At 40.3% G+C, this 17,881-nt stretch overlaps 1 protein-coding gene across 3 annotated transcripts in view; it reads left to right on the top strand.

The window, feature by feature from the left end:
* Sol1 overlaps positions 1–17,881 on the top strand; it is a 636,201-nt gene that overhangs the window by 222,214 nt on the left and 396,106 nt on the right. For all 3 annotated transcript variants that reach the window (XM_076308829.1, XM_076308831.1, XM_076308830.1), the window contains exon 4: positions 1,221–1,435. In XM_076308829.1, coding sequence (XP_076164944.1) covers positions 1,221–1,435 — 215 coding nt within the window. The remainder of the gene's footprint in view (positions 1–1,220; positions 1,436–17,881) is intronic.

The raw sequence follows: 17,881 nt of genomic DNA, 5'->3' as shown, positions 1-17,881 counted from the left end.
CCGTAAGGATCGGTTTCTTCATTTTTATTCTGAAAACGATTCCGCGGTTCATTCACGGTACGCGTTTTCGCGCGAATAAATCACACTCTTTAGGCATTCCAAGATTTCCCGCTTCCGCGAAACGAGGTATCATCTCGGCTTTGATCTTTATCCGAGCACTCTTCTCTGCTATTTTCTACTCGCGATGCATAAGTACGATTCCCCGTTTGTACAAAGGGGACTTTACCAGTAGACGGTATTTCACGATAAATTTTACATTCATCCGGAATCTACATATTTACATTCCCCGTTTACGTTCCTTTATCGTGTTCGAGAATACGTTGAAATTCGCGAGAATTGTTCCGTGCGCCATTTAAAGCGGAATAAACGTTTTGCATCGATGTGCATACATTTTAAACCTTTGTATCTTTCCGTGAGCACGTCTTTTTTGTTTTTTGTTTAACGGTTAGCTGTATCGGAAGGCCAATATATCGTAACGTTTATCCTTTTGTCAGAGAATACATTATGTTAATTAAAGTCCTCGCTTGCGATACGGAGACACGCGCGGTTGATTCGTTTTATAGATTTCCGCTCAAGTCGAATTGCATAAATACTACGTATTGCAATAAGAAGACGAGAACAGTCTCGTGTTGAGAAAAACCATGCACCATGGATAAAAGAAATGTGTCGATGTTTTACAATAGTTTCAGGTCTTACAGAAGCTAATTGAAATATCTGACCTAATAAGAATCGATATTCCAGAACTGATCTTTCTTTCTCTACGTATTTGGCGTAACACGTGTGAAAGGCTACCAAATAACACATACAAATGGTTTTAATAAATTTACTATTATCAAAATAGAATCACTTTAACGATTGACAGAAATTCTGACTATATTTAACGAAGTTTAGTTTAAACGGCAATATCGAGGTCCTTTTCCGGCAGTATTCAACAGGTTTAATTTTTTTTTTACCGACATTAGAGAGATAAACGAAATGAACGCTTTACTTGCGTTTATTGGAAAATACCTGGTTCAGCTGGAATAATTCGTACCGCTTGTTAAACGAATTAATCACGTATTCCTATAACGAAGAACTGTGTGTACACAGTACGTTGTTAATACGAGTAGAGAACGAGATGGTCTCTTTCGTTGTTATTTTTATAACAGCTCCACGAGGACGAATCATCCGTAATCGATACAAAAGAATTACCGAAAGTTTTTACTTGATTTATGTTTCAGTTGCGTGGGCGGTGATTTTCTAAAAGTGTTTTTACATTTGGAGACAACTGGTGTTTCCGAGTACACTCCCTGGTCTGGTGTGCTTTGCGGAGAACTGCGTGACATCCCACAAATTCTGTACAGTTCAAGATCGACGCTTATTTTGGAGCTTCACAGCCAAAGCCCACCCTCGAACGCGACCGGCTTTTCTGGAAATTTTCGTTTCATCGACAGACGTAAGTTGTTCATCAAAATATATCATTCTTTTAGCTGTATATGAAAACTATAGTCGAAATAGTTACCAGAAACGAACTTACAATACTTCGCAACTTCCATCCGTAAAATATTCGTCGCCTGTGGTGTTAATTATAAAAATTCTTCGAATTTTGTCATTTTTTAAGAAAAATTCATTCATGTATAAATCAATGCCACTTGCATCCATTCTTCTTCTGTGTTTGGGTTTTTTGTTTGAAAAATAGGTACTGCTCTTCGAAAATTACGATTAATCGGATAAATAAACGAGCACGGTCTCCTGTTTGCCTAGTAGAGAGTACGTTGTGCCAAGTAATAGAGGAAAACAGAATTGCGATAACGGGAAAACAAAAGTTTGGAATAATTCTATCGATTATGGCAATCAGCGACTCGAAGTGTAATCGTACTTTCGCTCGGCGAGTTTTGAAAATGAAGCAAAGGTCCCCACAGATGGGACGACTTCATCGAATCGGAAACATCTGACAACTCCGTAGTCTCGAGACAAGGACTGAACTGGATTAAGACTGACGGTTTGTTAACAAAGGCCACTTCATAGCTTCATCGCGGTTGGAAAGCTCTTCTAGCTCGGGAGGCTCTACTCGACTGGCATACTTATCGAGAAAACTGCGGGTTTCGTTTTATGAAACTCTTTCGAGTGGAGACTTACTCCTCTTTGCCGCGTACAGCTCAATTGGAAAATATTTTTAAAGTTACTACCCGGATATCATTGAAAGAGCTCGCGGGGAACGTGTTCCTTTGGAAATAACGCTAATTAAAGCGTGACTGCGCGCACGCACTGGATGATTTCGCAAGGAAGATAAATCCCAAATGGATTTCGCAACTCCTAGCAAACCGTTCCGACTTGAACGTGAAAATTGTATTTAATCAAACACGGCACGCTGCTAACGATACGTGAAAGGACGATAAATTAACAACACAGCGGATGTACTCTCGTAATATGAAATTATCCGCAAAATGAATTAAATGTAATAAAAGCGCGCAAGGACGTTTCTCTTAAAAATGAAATTTTTCAAATTTCGGATTTATATATATATTAATCAGACCGTTGACGACATTATCACTCGTTATTATTTTTTTACGTTTAATCAAGATCGATAGCCTTTATTTTTCCTACGGGAGAAAAACCGTCATTTTGTACAGATAAAATATTTATGAAATATTCAAGAGTACCGTTTCCATGGAATTTGTACCGACATGGACACTGTTCACCAAGGAACATGTTCGCGTGTACATTTAATATCGATACAAGTATCAGGTACTCATTTTATTTTGTTCCTTGTAAAATGAAGTTAATAATGGGAATTATTGGTTACACGAGCGAGGTAAAATCTTAATTTATTTCCAAGGGAACACGATATCGTAGAAATTATTCAAATTGTGCAGTAGAAAGAAAATGTTCAAATTCTTCGTTTTGTAAGGCAGGAGAAATATGAGGAATATTATTCGTTCCACAGAGGGGAAAATATAAATAAAATTAGGAGAGGACGAAAACTTACATAAGTGGTCAAAATACCGATTTATGCAATATCAACAAACAATCTTACTCTTCCTCTTCCTGTTCGTAATTTGAAAAATACTGAGTATTCTACTGGATTTCCCTGTTGTATAAAAACGAACAATCCTCGAATACAATGCAACAATGACCTGGCATTGTGCGATGTCATTCGTCGCGTTCAAAGCATTTTTCGTGCATCTTTTGAATTTAGTTTTAATCACCTTTAGCGAAGTAGCTAAATTCACGAGGTAAGAGTGCAATCCATTGAATCTCACGTCGCAAAACTGCGGCAAATTATCCGCTAAAGTTGTCCCGTTGTTGCCATTTGCTTGAAAACGTGTGAATGGAAGCGTTCAACCGTATCGCTGTTCTCTTTAAGGTGTATTAGTTCCCTCGTTGAAAATCCTCCGGCGACGTAGTGTCTACACTCGTTACAACAAACGGTCCTGTGCTCCGAACAAGAGAGGGTCTCTGATCTAGAAATTCGAAGAGTTATGGCATTTGGAAAATGTGTAAACGTTTCGTCCATAAACGCATAGCGAATGCCGAGAATTTAAACATTTTTTAGGGATCATTTCTTTGTTAAATGCATTGGTGCCACAGTGTTCCTAAGAGGAACACTTTGGGTTAAGTATTGCATCTATGGTACTTAATTGTAAGTTATGTATTATAGTTATCATCTGCATCTCATTGAGGAATAATTGTGTCGCGGAGAAATTTTTCGAAGAGTCTCCACAATGTATCCCGAGAGTATCTCTTAATTAATAAAAGCAAACGTGCACGATGAATAATTTACTCGTTACGTGGAACGCTCGCAAAATTTTAACGATCCAGGTACATTCGAAGATTTGCTCGATACAGAAATCAAAATACTTGGAAAAACTCCACGTCGGTTTCAAGTATCTCCTGTCCTCAACCTGATACTTATTTTCGTGAACGGTGACTTCTATTTTCTCGTCGAGCAAAACATATCAAACGCGCCCCTTATTTACAGCGGTTTGGATGCCACAAGTTTTCGTGTATTTCCGTCGTAGATTTGCAAGTGACACAACAGGGCTAAACGGCAAATATTGTGCTGGTTTCGGGGAAATTGTGGTTCGTTAGTAAACGTTTCACGAATGTGACCAGCCAACGCGTGCTTTAAACATGTTGGGACGACGAATTTTTTATTTCGCTCACGTGTATGCGTCAGGCTTACGTGTGCCACATATAACGATGACATAATTCTTCCCGGGGCCGGGAGGAAACTTTTCCCAGCAATTTCAAAATGTACAATTTTCTCGTACGCTTGCCGCGCTGCTGTCCCTTTTTACCATGGGCGGGAGAAAAAAGAACCCGTACCTGCTCGCTCTTCGCGAGCCCGTACAATTTACATAAGGAGACACATCCGCAGTGAGTTGACTAATCCTGGTGCTTCTCGATTCATCGTGAGCGTAAATTTCTCTGTCGACGTTGAATTTTATTCTTCTCCGATGCGGACAATTTTTTTTCGATGGAGAGAATTTAAATATTTCTCGATAGGCAACCTTCCGCATCTCTACTTTCATTTAATTCTCTTTCGATATTAGGCAAGCTTTCCTACTCTGTATTATCGAAACCTACGGTTAGGTTTGAGTAAGTATTATGGTTGTACCTCGTTCCTTCGAGGTAATAAGTATCATTTATATTTTTGAATACTCAACGACAACATTCGTTCGTCGACTTTCATTTAATTCTCTTTCGATATTAGCTAAGTTCTTCTACTCTATATTATCGAGATCTACGGTTAGGTTTGAGTAGATATTATGGTTGTACCTCGTTCGTTCGAGGCAATAAGTACTATTTATGTTTTTGAATACTCAACGACAACATTCGTTCGTCTACTTTCATTTAATTCTCTTTCGATATTAGACAAGTTCTCCTACGCTGTATTATCGAGTTCTATAGTTAGGTTTCAATAGGTATTATAGTTGTACCACGTTCCTTCGAGGTAATAAGTATCATTTATATTTTTGAAAACTCAAGGACAACATTCGCTTCGTCTATTCTTTAAATCAATCAAGTTCCATCCTCGACGCCAGTAATTTTTAGGTGGTCAAGAGCACGACTTAAATCGAGAAAATGGTCCTTAAGCAGAGAGTCATCAACAAAGGTAGCCACCTAGACTTTTTCTTAGTCGAACAGAAGTTATTTTATCCCCTATTTCTAAGTATAACTCTCATCGTTTGGATACCGAAAGAAAAACACCCGGTCCAATATTTCTCAACGCTCGCAAGATTCGAAGATCGCTCCTAGAGCGAGCATCCCTTGTAATTTCAGTTACGAATCGTCCTTCTCAAATTACACGCTTCTTTCCAAACACACCCTGTACGTTTTCGTACGGTCTAAACCGGCCGAGCCTCTTTCATCCCTCGTTGGAGCGTTCATTTGAAACAGATTTCGGCGCGAGGTTAATCCGAGGTGGCGAAAATCCGTCTAGAACTCAACCGACCATAATGGGGCCTGATAACCGAAGAGATTAGTTAGACAGAGATTAGACGACAGATAGCAAAATCGGTGTTCGGCAACTGGCTTACCGTAAACCGTGTTATCAAAGCGGCCTAACATATAATGTTTCGTACGAAGGATCCCGTTGATCCCCAGACCTAACCCGATCGATATTCAATTTCCTCTGGATCCTTCTCTACCCCCGCTTCGCGAACGGGACTTTATCTACCGCGATATCACGATTAGATCCCCGAGCCAACGATATTTCATCGGTGCGTGATTTGCGGGATCGGGCAACGAACAAAGATCTTGACAAAACGCTAAGAGAAACGGGCCGGAACTGTCCTAATGCGTGAAAAACGTCACGAACCCATTTCGTTCGATCCATCATTCGGCGGAAGCCGTCACTGACGAATGAGCGCTGCCGCGAGAAAAAGGAAAAGAGGATATCGAGACTCCCGGGTGCACCGGTATCGGTGAAATATGCGCGGCTCTTTCAACGTGTCCATCGATGGATTCGTGGATTTCCTCTCTCGTTCTTCTCATCTCCTTCTCTCCCCAATAACGACTTGCAGGTGTCTGGTAATGCGCTAGAAAATTCGGCGTGCTCCCGTGGATTATGTACGTCCATTAAACGGGAAATAGCCTGCCTGACCGTATACCGGGACAAAGCACACGCTGATTAACCATGTATAATTAAAATGTAATTTCTCCTACGTAACCAGGGAGTTTTAATCAAACAGGGGTTTGAACCGAAGTGGTGGTGGAAGGTATGGAAGAGGGATGGTTGCGGTACGATACTAGAGGGGACGTGATTATCACGGCGACCATAGAACGCGGGCTCTTCGGTCACTTTCCTTTATTTCGAATTATACGTTTAACGAATGTTGAGAGGGGAACGCGCGTATTTCCTTCCCGTTTTCGTGGCTACGTTCCCGGTACCAATTAGGAACGTAGCGGAGCGTCTGTAACGGGGTTGCGCGAAACGAAGTATTGGAATTTAACGATTAACAGCGAAGAGTCCTTCGATTATGCCCTTGAAGTCTTTGGATCGGATTCGGAATGTCCCGAACCTATGGAACGCTTTTAACTTTGTAATTAAATTGGGGGATCGACGAAATACGATACAGGAGCTTCGTTACCATTGCTTCTGGTTGCGAAAAAAGAGTTATAACTATATCATTCTTAAAGGGTAAATATTGGGGATAAATTTCGTTAGGTTAATGGTGTTGGAATTAATATTAAACAGCGTTGGATGATGCACAACCTGAATTGTACGCGCGAGGAGTAAAATTTGAAGGTCATAAATTGCGATATTATGCAATATTATGAACAATACGAGAGTTTCGATAATCCTATGGGTATTCATAAATTGCAGCTTTATTTGCACCGCTACGCGCACCTAGTGTTCCGTACTGATTATAACGAAATGGTTAACATACACCGGCTAAACGACAATAATTCTATCGCATTGTTGCAACAAAAGACCATTACTCTCTTTGTCGTTAATGATGGTTGTGTTTCTATCATGGTTACCGATGTGCGATTTAATTTTCAGCAGTTGTATACGTATAGTATACCTTTTTATAAATCTAAAGTTAGCATTTTCAGGGGTAGAGTTACATACGTTCGCCAGTTTAATCGTTAAGTTATTCCAATAGGGAAATAAATATTAAATTTACTCCGTTTTGTATAATTAAATTGTTCACCTATTTGTAAAACGTAACCACCCTTATCGCATAATATGAGCATCGAAAGTTTTCAGCATTGGTACACGTATAAAACTGCAAGGGAAACTTTCGAACGAAATTATCAAGACGTTTTCGTGTGCGATTCCGGGTAATTGAATTTCTACGAACTCGGATCGTTAAAAATTAATTTTCCCTCGTTTCGAGTTGTTAACGGTTCGTGCGTAATATTTAATATCGATCTCGAGTACTTAATTTTTCGATTGTCGTTTGTCTCGGCGTGTTTGGTAATAACTGTCGTTGTAATAACGCTTGGCAGCTCGGGAAAATAGATGAAATGGAAGCTACATCAGTGAGAGCTAATTGATTTACCACGCTCGCAGGCTCGTAACTCCAATCTCCTTGAAATTCGGCAATTAACGGGAAAATTGCGAAAGCGGTTCTTTGGCGGTTTTCCCGCTATAAATATCGCTTACAGCATTTTCGTTAATGAGATTTCCATCGTCTTCGATAATTACAGAGAATCTAATAATTTCACTCGAAACTTCGTTTCATTATATGCTAAAAAGTTATAAAACAATCGAACATTGCCGGAGATCTCTCGTAAAATGGTCCTCGAGCAATTTTGGAATACAGCCTCGATAAATGACGCAGTTTCTGCCTCGTTAGCAGAGAGTGGATTCAAAACGTTAAGTGGAACGAAGGAATTCTCTGCAGTGTTAGTTTAAAAAATGTTCTCCTGTTATCTGATCGTTTAGTTGAAAACAGAGTTGAATTATAATCAAAAAGTACGTTCAAATCAGAGTTTAAGTGCCCATTAGGACACTTAAGTGCAGAGCTAGGCCTGCACTCCGAAATCGGTCACTTTAATCAGTTTTAGAACCAAGCAATCATACTTGTGACCTTTCAGGGTAGATAAACACCTAAATATTCTACAGACACTGCATACAAATCTTGCACCACCTATAATATTCCTACCAGTAATACGACGGTTTTAATTTAATAATTGCATCCCACTCCTGTAAGAGTAAATTTCTCGGAAGAAGCCCAAAGTTCTTCATAATGGCATAAATAGTCACGTCGAGTCAATATTCATGAAATTATCAAACAGCGCAATTTTCGTTTAGTACTCGAGCAGTAAGGAAGCTCTATGTTGATTTCGCCGACAACTTTTGCATAATAACTTTCTTGCAAGTTTGGCTTACGTCTTTGGACTATTTACTCGACGAAGGATAGTTTCGAATAATCGTAACTAACAATAAGTGAAACGTACGATGGGTGAACGGTTTCGCGGTATCCTCAATTATAACACGAAACACGATGCCCGATTGCCTCGGCAGTCATATCAGTTACAAAGTGGGCATGTGCGGGTATGTTTGTTCTACGAATGATCGTTGTTTCCACATGCAACATAGTTCACGTATAATTGATCGATCCATTAACTAGGGCTTGTATTCATTCACTCGTCTCGTTATTCGCATATTGATTACCATCGTCGAAGTAAACACCTTGACGTCGATTCGATTCGTTCGAGTCCGTCCTGTGCATTCCGCGTTTAAATAGAATCGTAACCTTAATAATTACATCGTGATGCATCACGAGACACAGTCCTTGCGAATACTCAGGTGGCAGAGTAACCAGGTTCGCGCGAGGATCCTCCGAAACACGGCGAATTACGATTAAAACTCTAACGAGTTCGGCCATGCTTATCACTTCTGATAAAGCGGACGGCGTTACGATGTTCAGGATAAAGAGGAAATATGGTACAAGTACGGAAAGTCCCGGGGCTATTTGCACCGGTATTGATTAAAGCGGGTAATTCAGTCTCCTGGACTATTTTCAACTTTTCCCTACCGGCGGCATCGTGCTAATTACTCGGAGAACACCGGCCTCGAGAAATCGACTGGAGATTCGATTTCTCCGTTATCAGAACCCATTTGAAGTCTTCCGTCTTGATCTTAATCAAGGTGACACGGTATCTTTGACGTTAACGGAACACCATTGTTCGAAAATATCCACGCCAACGTTGGGAATCGATAGAACGCACCGTGGAAGATGAAACAGAACGGTTACTATGGAAAGAGTTTGTCCCGAACGACCTTATCGCGGCACAAAAGCTTCCCTTCGTCAATTACCTGCATTTGCGATTCACTCTCGCGAAGAAAATTATGAGAAAATTAAACGGTGAAGCGAAACAGCTCGAGCGATCATCCAATAAGAATTACGGAGAATTTTTGTGAAAATTAGGCGTTCGTTTCAAAAATTTTAATCGTAACCTACAATGTTTCGCTGTTATTGTCGATGACAGTGATATTAAGTTAATCTTCAAAAATGAGCAAAGAGAATAAGTAACATTGAATGCAGATTCTTCTACAGTAAAGAATTTTTGTACAAAATTAGGTGTTCGTTTGAAAAATTTGAATCATGACCGAAATATCTACAATGTTTCGTTGTTGTTGTCGATGACAGTGATATTAAGTTAATTTTCAAAAAAGAGCAAAGAGAACAAGTAATATCGAATGTTGATTCTTCTACAGTAAACAATTTTGAAAAACATATTCCTGAACCTAATATAAGAAATATAAGAAATTATATTATAGAAGAGATTATTCTTGTACCTAGAACTTATTGCTTGGAATAATTTAATGGTACCGTTGTAACGAACGATTATTAAAGCATTCCATATGGAGATGAATGGAAATTATATATTTGCAATTATAGTCGTTTACCGTGACCGAAAATATATGATACCATAGTGTCTTGAGTCTCAAATATATGACCGTTGGTATATATATATTTTATGACGTTATGGTCTGCGATATCATTCCCAAGATGCATTCCGAAGATAGAAACAGAATTCTGATGCATCTTGCAGGTATAGTGCAGGTAACAGCAATTCTCCGAATTGCAACACTGCGAACTGATAATCGTGGAAACGTCTGCGATAAAATTCCAAAATATTTATTATAAACTTTCAACACTTGGAAGCGAGATTTATACTAAATCGTTATTATTAATTATTGTCACGATGTCGAAAGATTCTGATCCGATGCCATATTTATAATAGACTTTACAGGGTCTTGGTCTAGGTTAGCGAGCACTGTCTTGCCAAGGGGCAATGCTAGTTTCGTCGCCCAGGCATACGTTTCGGATTTTATCACTGTGACAGTTCTATTATTGCAACGAGAAATGTGGCGCAGCAAGATTTTCTTTCGCGTAATAAAATATGAATAGTATAATTTTCAAAGGAAGGTCCAGAGGGGAACATTTTCTGACCACCTCGTAATCACATAGACATGCCACGTTGAATTTAGGACACGGTGGACTATTCGAACGTTTGAATATTCTTGTTCGCTCACCGCGTATTGGAATAATATTTCTACGAATTGTTTAAAGAATCTTTCTCCTAACGAATGTAACGTTTCATTTTATATCATTTTTCGTTCAAGTCGTGAGTCTTCCTTTTCATTTTTGTATTAGAAAATTGTGTTAGTTGCCTATTCCTTGAATTATAAACAGTTAAAATTGTTCCGAAATCGATGGATTGGCATCCTTTCGTAGCGTAATTTTATTGTCAGGACTTTATAATTGTTAGATACCTCGATAGATGTAAAACAAATATTGCCTGTGCAAGACTTGGTTGCTACAATCTTAGTTATCGTTGAAACGATTACGTTTCTATTCCGATATCTTCCCAAAACGAATCCAAGCAAACAAGAATGCCCGTGGAAAGTTGTTTCGCATACTAGACAGGGGTGATCATTTCTTTCATAATCCCATCGGAGTGAAAACTACTCGGAACCGTTTTATGCAACCTTTTCCGTTTGTTACGTATTCTATGGTACCTCGGAGACATCTGATACAGAAAGTACTTAAAGCTCGTAAACTTTTTCACGAGTTAACGTAAATCTCCTCTTACGGGAAGCCGAGTGACTGAACGAAACTTTGTCTCGACACTTCCGTCTCTTTCACAGCCTCGTAAACAACTTGGTACGTCATTACGAGTTTCAGTAGCGAATATCTCCAACGGCATATAAACTTAATGAAACTTAAGAAAATTTCTTCCGCCCATAACTGTGCGGAATGCGTCTAATATCATTCGTTCAGGAGTTAATTTCTTCAACGTACACAAAACGAATCGCAACGATTGCAACTGACGTTTGTCGAATTCACTCGTAAACGTTTGGATCTGTTTCACTAAAACTGAAGAACAGCGAGTCCAGACTATTACTTTTCGCCTTTAAACGTGGTTTTAATTATTTTCAAAACACGATGTCTTTCTTTCAGAAATGTTATGATATATATCTACAATCAGATATATGTCAAAAGTACTCCCCAGTGGGAGTTAGATTCCACTTTCGGTCCTATTTTTAATATCTCTCTTTCAAATACAATTTAAAGAAACATATTATCGATTGAAAACATGTTTCTCTCTGTGATTATTTCTACAGAAATAAAGTTCAAAGACGAGACTACATTCTTCTAATAAATAAAAATCCACTTTTGTCGCACCGAATGCACGAACAATAGTGCACACCAATATTCTCGAAGAAGCAAATAACCATCTAGCGATGTTTCTCGGAGTCTCGAGTTTGGAAGCCAAAGCAGAACATATTGTCCAAAGTTAACATACCCTTAGGTACACTCTTGCTCGCTCCTAATACACAAGTAACAAGTTAGACGTTTCACTCGGTCTTCGACGATCCTGGAACTAATTCTGTGCAAAAATTACTTCCCACGTTCTCGTTACGCGTTGCACTAAATTTCTCTCAATCCAAACGACACCTTTTCAATTTACCGTGGAACGTACAGACTCCAAAGAATCTCTAGCGAACGATCTACTTTCGGAAGCTGTCGATCCTAATGAGACTACAAGGTTAGGACAAAAAGCCAGGGTAAATTTTCGAGACCGCTGTAACCATGTAATCGAATCACGCGAGATGAAGGATTAATTCGGTTAAGTTCGAGTTGCTCGAGTTAAAAGGAGTTCTCGGAGGCATCGATCGAGACGGGAACTTCGACAAATCTCTCGAACAATATTACGCGGTACTTTTAACGCTCCCTCTTCGAGCTTCTATCTGCAGGTAGGGTGTAATTCTCCGTGAAAGCTTCGCCTCGAATCCGGCGTATTGCTCGTGACAGTGTTGTTACGAAATTGTAGTTGCGTAAAATGAAGAAGTCGCTGGGAAGGTAGCCGAGGGCTCACGGTTCGAGTCAGCGGGAAAACACGGCTTGTTTCTGAAAGTATTAAACCGAAAGGAACGTGACTGACTTTGCTCCGTTGCTGCCTAGTTCGACGACCACGGTTTCACCGGTAAACATGTACAACCTTTTCCCAACTAGTTATATCGTCCAGCTGGATACGTCCGATGGTTGGAAAACACGAAAGTTCTCCGCGTTGCGAAGTAACCGGGGTATAATTCCATTTCCACGGATCCGTAGACCATCGCCGTATCTCTACGCGAACGTTCGTAAAACCGTGCCATCGCCCGATTAAATCATTAAATTCGTTTTTCACACGTCCTCCGTTGCAATTTTTAATCGTCGTTCCACGTGACGCGTGTCTCACTCCTCGTTCCATTCGCGTATCGCGGCTGTATCATTCGAACCGAATTGCGTGTCACCGGTCCGGTATTTCGTGATTTCGGTGCAGGTAACAAACATCCAAGTGAAAAATTCCAACCTCGCTACGTGCACCTGCATTTTTTTAATTCGAAAACATTTTTTTTTATTTTTACCCATTCTTTTTCGTATTGGTTCGTCTCACTGGAATTCAAATTTCTTTTGCACGCGTTGCGCACAGAGACAGTGTTTTCCAAGAGGTCTTTCACGAGGGAACGAATTGTAATTCGTTCGTGTTTTTAGCCAAAGAAATAATAATCTGGCAAACAGAGAGAAATACATTGATTGTTCGCAAGTAGACACACGAGTAATTGGTCGTTGCTTCGAATATAATTTCGTTTTCGGATGGAAAACGTATCCGGCCTTTAATTGTGCTTCGAACGGTCTGTCTGAAACGTTACAGGCTCAAACAATGAGAGAGGGGTCTCGTTAGTCAACGATTATCGCAATCAAGTGCATAAACAGTTTCCAGTTTACAACGTTTGGCGATGTTTTCCGTTGGCCCCTGTTATTCGGCGTAATTTTTAAATCAGATCCGAACGGTCATTCTCGCGGTGTCGGTGTGTTCGGGATACCCCTTAATTAAAACACTCTAATTTGCGGCTCGGATTCATCGCTGAAACTGGACGTACCGCGGCTATTTCGGGACGCGTGCGCGACACACGGAGTATATCATGACCAATTGCCTTAATTTGTGCGGACGCGGGCAAATTGATAGTTAATCAGAAACATCGTTTCGCAATTGATTTAGGAAATTCAATCGCGCTGACCGAGAATGTCAAGTGTTTGCGAAGCCTAATCGAGCATACAATGTGGAACGGAATTAGGGTAATTCCAGATAGGATGGACCAAGCTTTTAAAAACGTTTCGAAATCGAATAATCTGGGAATAAGATTTCCGTAGAGAATTATCTTTTTTTTTTTTTACAGCACGTACTTATCGTAATACTATGTATTCGTAAATGATCGAAAGAAAGAGGAAGGAGGAAAGAAGAAATTGAAATTTTATACTCGAACGAAATCTGTAACAATTATTACCTCTCCACCTGAAGTATTATTAATCAACGAGGCAACATTTTACAACGAAATTTCAATCATTCGATCACATCATTGTTCGATTTTCGTTTATTATGTATTACTTGTACCGGACATCTGAGTAGATTTGTTCGTTAATTTTATCGTTAATTTTAATTGCAACATTATTCCATCTTTTCGTAGTATTGCAAGCTAAGCGTTTCTCCGTGTGTTTATGCAAAGAGGTGGTACACCGATTGTTTAGTCGACACGCCACGTACAAATATACTTAAGCCCGAACGAATTAATACAATCACGGTCAGTGAATTGTGTTTTATGTACGTAACGAACACGGAAAGATAATTGCATCGTTGAAAAGTATACGAGATACATGTTGCTCTGCAATTCTTTCCCGACGATTATTATTTCTCCATTTCGTAAAAAGGTTTCTCCATTCTGTAAAAATTCTTAGTTCGTTTTCAAATATAACGATTACATGGAATTAAATTAAATACAAAATGTTTCTTTCACTCGTCGATAACATTGGCTAGTTTGGTGCATGATTTTTCATTTTGCACACTAGGAGCAATTCGATTCAACGTGCAAAGTTTTCTACCCTTCGTATAATTTTTATTCCTTCAACTTTTCGACCTACACGAGACACTCCCCGAGAATAATTAAATACATAACTCGTACTTATTTTATATCGTATCAAGCTACCTAGTTTCCGTTCGCGACTACTCGCGGTAAATAATGCACAATAAAACTGAGTACGAAGTAGAAACGAAAACAAGCACGGAGGCCATATCGAGTTTTCTACTGAAATTTTAACAGCGAATGAAAAAGTCTCGTAACGATATAGCGTGCCAAGTAGAACATATCTGGAACAGCCGACCGTACGTTGTTTTTGTGGGAAATGGCTTTCGTAATGGGATTAACCTGCGAAAAGAAGAGGAACGAAGAGAGGAAGATTAAGCTGCGAGATTAGTCCATAAGAAAATACGTAACGTAAAAAGATTTTCTGCGGCTTTTCGAAGGAAGAAGACCAGACAATATAAATCAGCCCTGTCCAAAGGTGCTCGTGGTAGCAAAGCAGCTTCCTCCACTCTGTTTCCGTTGCCATAGTCCACGGACGCTAGTTGATGTTACGTTATAGATGCGGTCTCAATACAAACCCAATACAATGCACAGAAGGGGATAAAACCGCGCAGGGAGCGGCTCGATCCTTGGACAGGGCTGATATAAATCATCCTTCTAGCATTTGAACTCCTATATCTGTTTATGGAATTTAGAGATTTACGAGGGAATTCTTATCACGCGGGGGAATGGAAGAATTCTGCACAACGGATCGAAAATTGAATTATTTCTATGGTAATATCTCGAAGAAAATTAACGAGCAAGCCAATTCTTTCGTTCGGATAAATAATTACAGTATTATCTCTTAAAATTCTTACCATTCCTGTCTTCTGCCCACATTCTGGCAACACACGTGTGGTTTCTGTCGCTCAAAGAAGACAGGTACTAACTCTGCGAATGAAAAATTTTCGTACAATTCCAATAAACGTTTATTCGTACCACGGACGATTATTGTTTCAAAGTAAACGCGTTCGAAACACTTGTCGCTTGAAACAAATCGCCGGTTTCCCTTATCTCGCTACGAAACGCAGCGGGAAACGAACGAGCGAAATATTATTTCGAATATTAATTCCTCGCTGGAAACAAACCATCCCCGAGGTCTGTTCTTAATCAGATAACAAACATTAATGCCAACGAGAAGGTTCTCCACAGTTCGCTTTTATTCGATATCCATATTCCCCGCGAGCGCAAGTGGTACTAATTATGTATTCAAGTTTCCCTCTCGAAGTATCCATTCCTTCGTCCATCAAGAATTTCAATATCCCAAGAAGAAAGGAATTCGCCTTGGCGCGCACTTGTTCCCTCGGCCAAGCTGGTACATCGACTTAAATAATAAAACCTTTTACTACTACGCTACCCCCCACCCCCAACCCACCCAATTGTGCTTGCCCCGAGACACAGAGGGGTACCATCTTGTTCCTTTTATCATCGACCGAAATCTCGGGGCTCGTCCAATTTCTAATCGCTATCGGTCGTCCCGTTAAATAGAATTAATCCACCGGCACGTGGCCACTCTGTGTGTGTACCCACCACACGGTTGTCACCGCACACGCGCTCACAAACGCCGCGAGACGTTGCGCCGGAGCCGAGCGGGCCATGCCGGCGCAAAGTGACTACGTGTCCCGCGTGCAAAGTCCATTAAAATCTATCTGCCCGGGCGAAGCACGAAATTTAAAAAGAATCTCTGGCGTAGCCGTTCTTGCGGGTCGGGGCAAGTATCGTCGAGAGAGAGAAAGAGAGAAAGAGAGAGAGTGAGAGAGTGAGAGACTTTTCTTATCGCGCGCGAAGCGATATACGCGTCTGCCCCCGGTTGTCGATCGGCCCGAAACTTCTGCCCGGGGAATTCCATCCGACCCACCCGGCCTCCAGGGTACGGGAGTGGGGGTTGGAAGAGCCGAGGAGAACCGCAGCCATGGTTCGTTTACGTGCTTTTTCTTTTTTTCTTTTTTTCTTTTTTTTTCATCGTTTTCTGTCTTCTTTACGACAGAAGCCACCGTGACGAACGGGCGGCCCTCGATTGGTCCAGGGAGCTCGTCTTCCTTACTCTCGTGCGCGCACACACACATACATACACACCACGATGGAAACCTTGGCCTTTCTCCGGGCACTCGTAGACAGAGACTACGGTCGAGAAATGCCGTGACAGGGGTTGAAGGTGGAGCGATGGAAAGGGTAACTTCCGTGGCTCGCAGGAAGTCCGATGAAAACCGGTGCACCGGGATCGTTAACAGAGAGCTCTGGTCGCGGATCTACGTCGTTGCATTGGCCGCTGCGTTAATCTTAAACGCGTGCAGCTGACGCTCGCCGAGGTGATTAATCGCGGCTATCGGGGACAAACCGTACGAGAAGGATGTTTTCCTGAAAATTGATCATTCGGTAGCTGGTAACTCGTGGAAGGTGTTTTTTGATACGAGTTTCGGGGTCAATCGTGACTCCTGGTGATCGGAGATGTTCGCGCGTTCAGGAATGGTGCTTTTTGCTTGTACTTGGAAAGTACTCGAGTTTAGATTCTTTGTAAGTTAATGTAAAGTCTAGGTGCTGAAGTAATCATTAACGTTGAATCAACGATGTCGTTTGTGAAAGAGATGTCGGATAAAATTAAGATGGCATGGAACGCATTTCTGTTGGGAAAACTTTTGCAGTCACGCGGTTCAATTTTAGATATTTTTATTACGAAAGCTTCTTAGTGAGTTCCTTCGAAGAATATTATATTTCAAATTTAACTTTTAATCAAATGTAACGTCACTTTTAATCAAGTCCACCCTTCTAACTATCAAATTTGCATTAGACCTTGTGTTTATTTTCAATTATAATCTCATACTGTACTTTGTACTCTGCTTGTTTTTAATTTCAATCTATTCGTTCTATATTATCTATGTTAATAGATATCTCTATCACAGAACAGTCCGCATTTTATTCCCCACGAAGGTAAACATACATTTACACGAATATAAAAGTGTTATTAAGCCGCGAACATTGGCTCGTTCGGAAAGTAATTTCGTTTTCCAAAATGGAGAATATATAATTTAATAAAATGTTTACACACTCTTAAAAAATCGTGTCTCATATTCACCAAAAATAAAAAAAATGTTAAGATTGCTTACGAAACAATCACACGTTGAAAAACCTTTCTGCGAGTTACCCAACATTATTATTTATGTCAATTTAATATCCATCTGATTCCTGTCGGTACCTTAACAGCATCAGTGAATTTTCCTTCGAGAAAATACTGGCCGTTGATAATATTTGCTTTCACAAATAATGAAACACTAGAGAGTACGTCCTAGTTTTTCCCAGGGGTTAGCTATACGTAATTTGGCTGCACCGGGGTCTTTTATTTTACACGATAACGCCACCCATCCGATCTCTTACATAACGAGCCCGTGATCTGGGAGATCCGCAACTGGTTAGGTAGATAGTCTACGTGCAGATGCGACCGCTCTTATATAACGGAATTAATGTTCCTTCTCACCTTACGACACCATTGTT

The sequence above is a fragment of the Ptiloglossa arizonensis genome, chromosome 4 (genome assembly GCF_051014685.1).
Source record: "Ptiloglossa arizonensis isolate GNS036 chromosome 4, iyPtiAriz1_principal, whole genome shotgun sequence".
Lineage (NCBI taxonomy): Eukaryota > Metazoa > Arthropoda > Insecta > Hymenoptera > Colletidae > Ptiloglossa > Ptiloglossa arizonensis.
The sequence above is the reverse complement of the archived record's forward strand: the minus strand, read 5'-3'. Positions and strand labels throughout refer to the sequence as shown.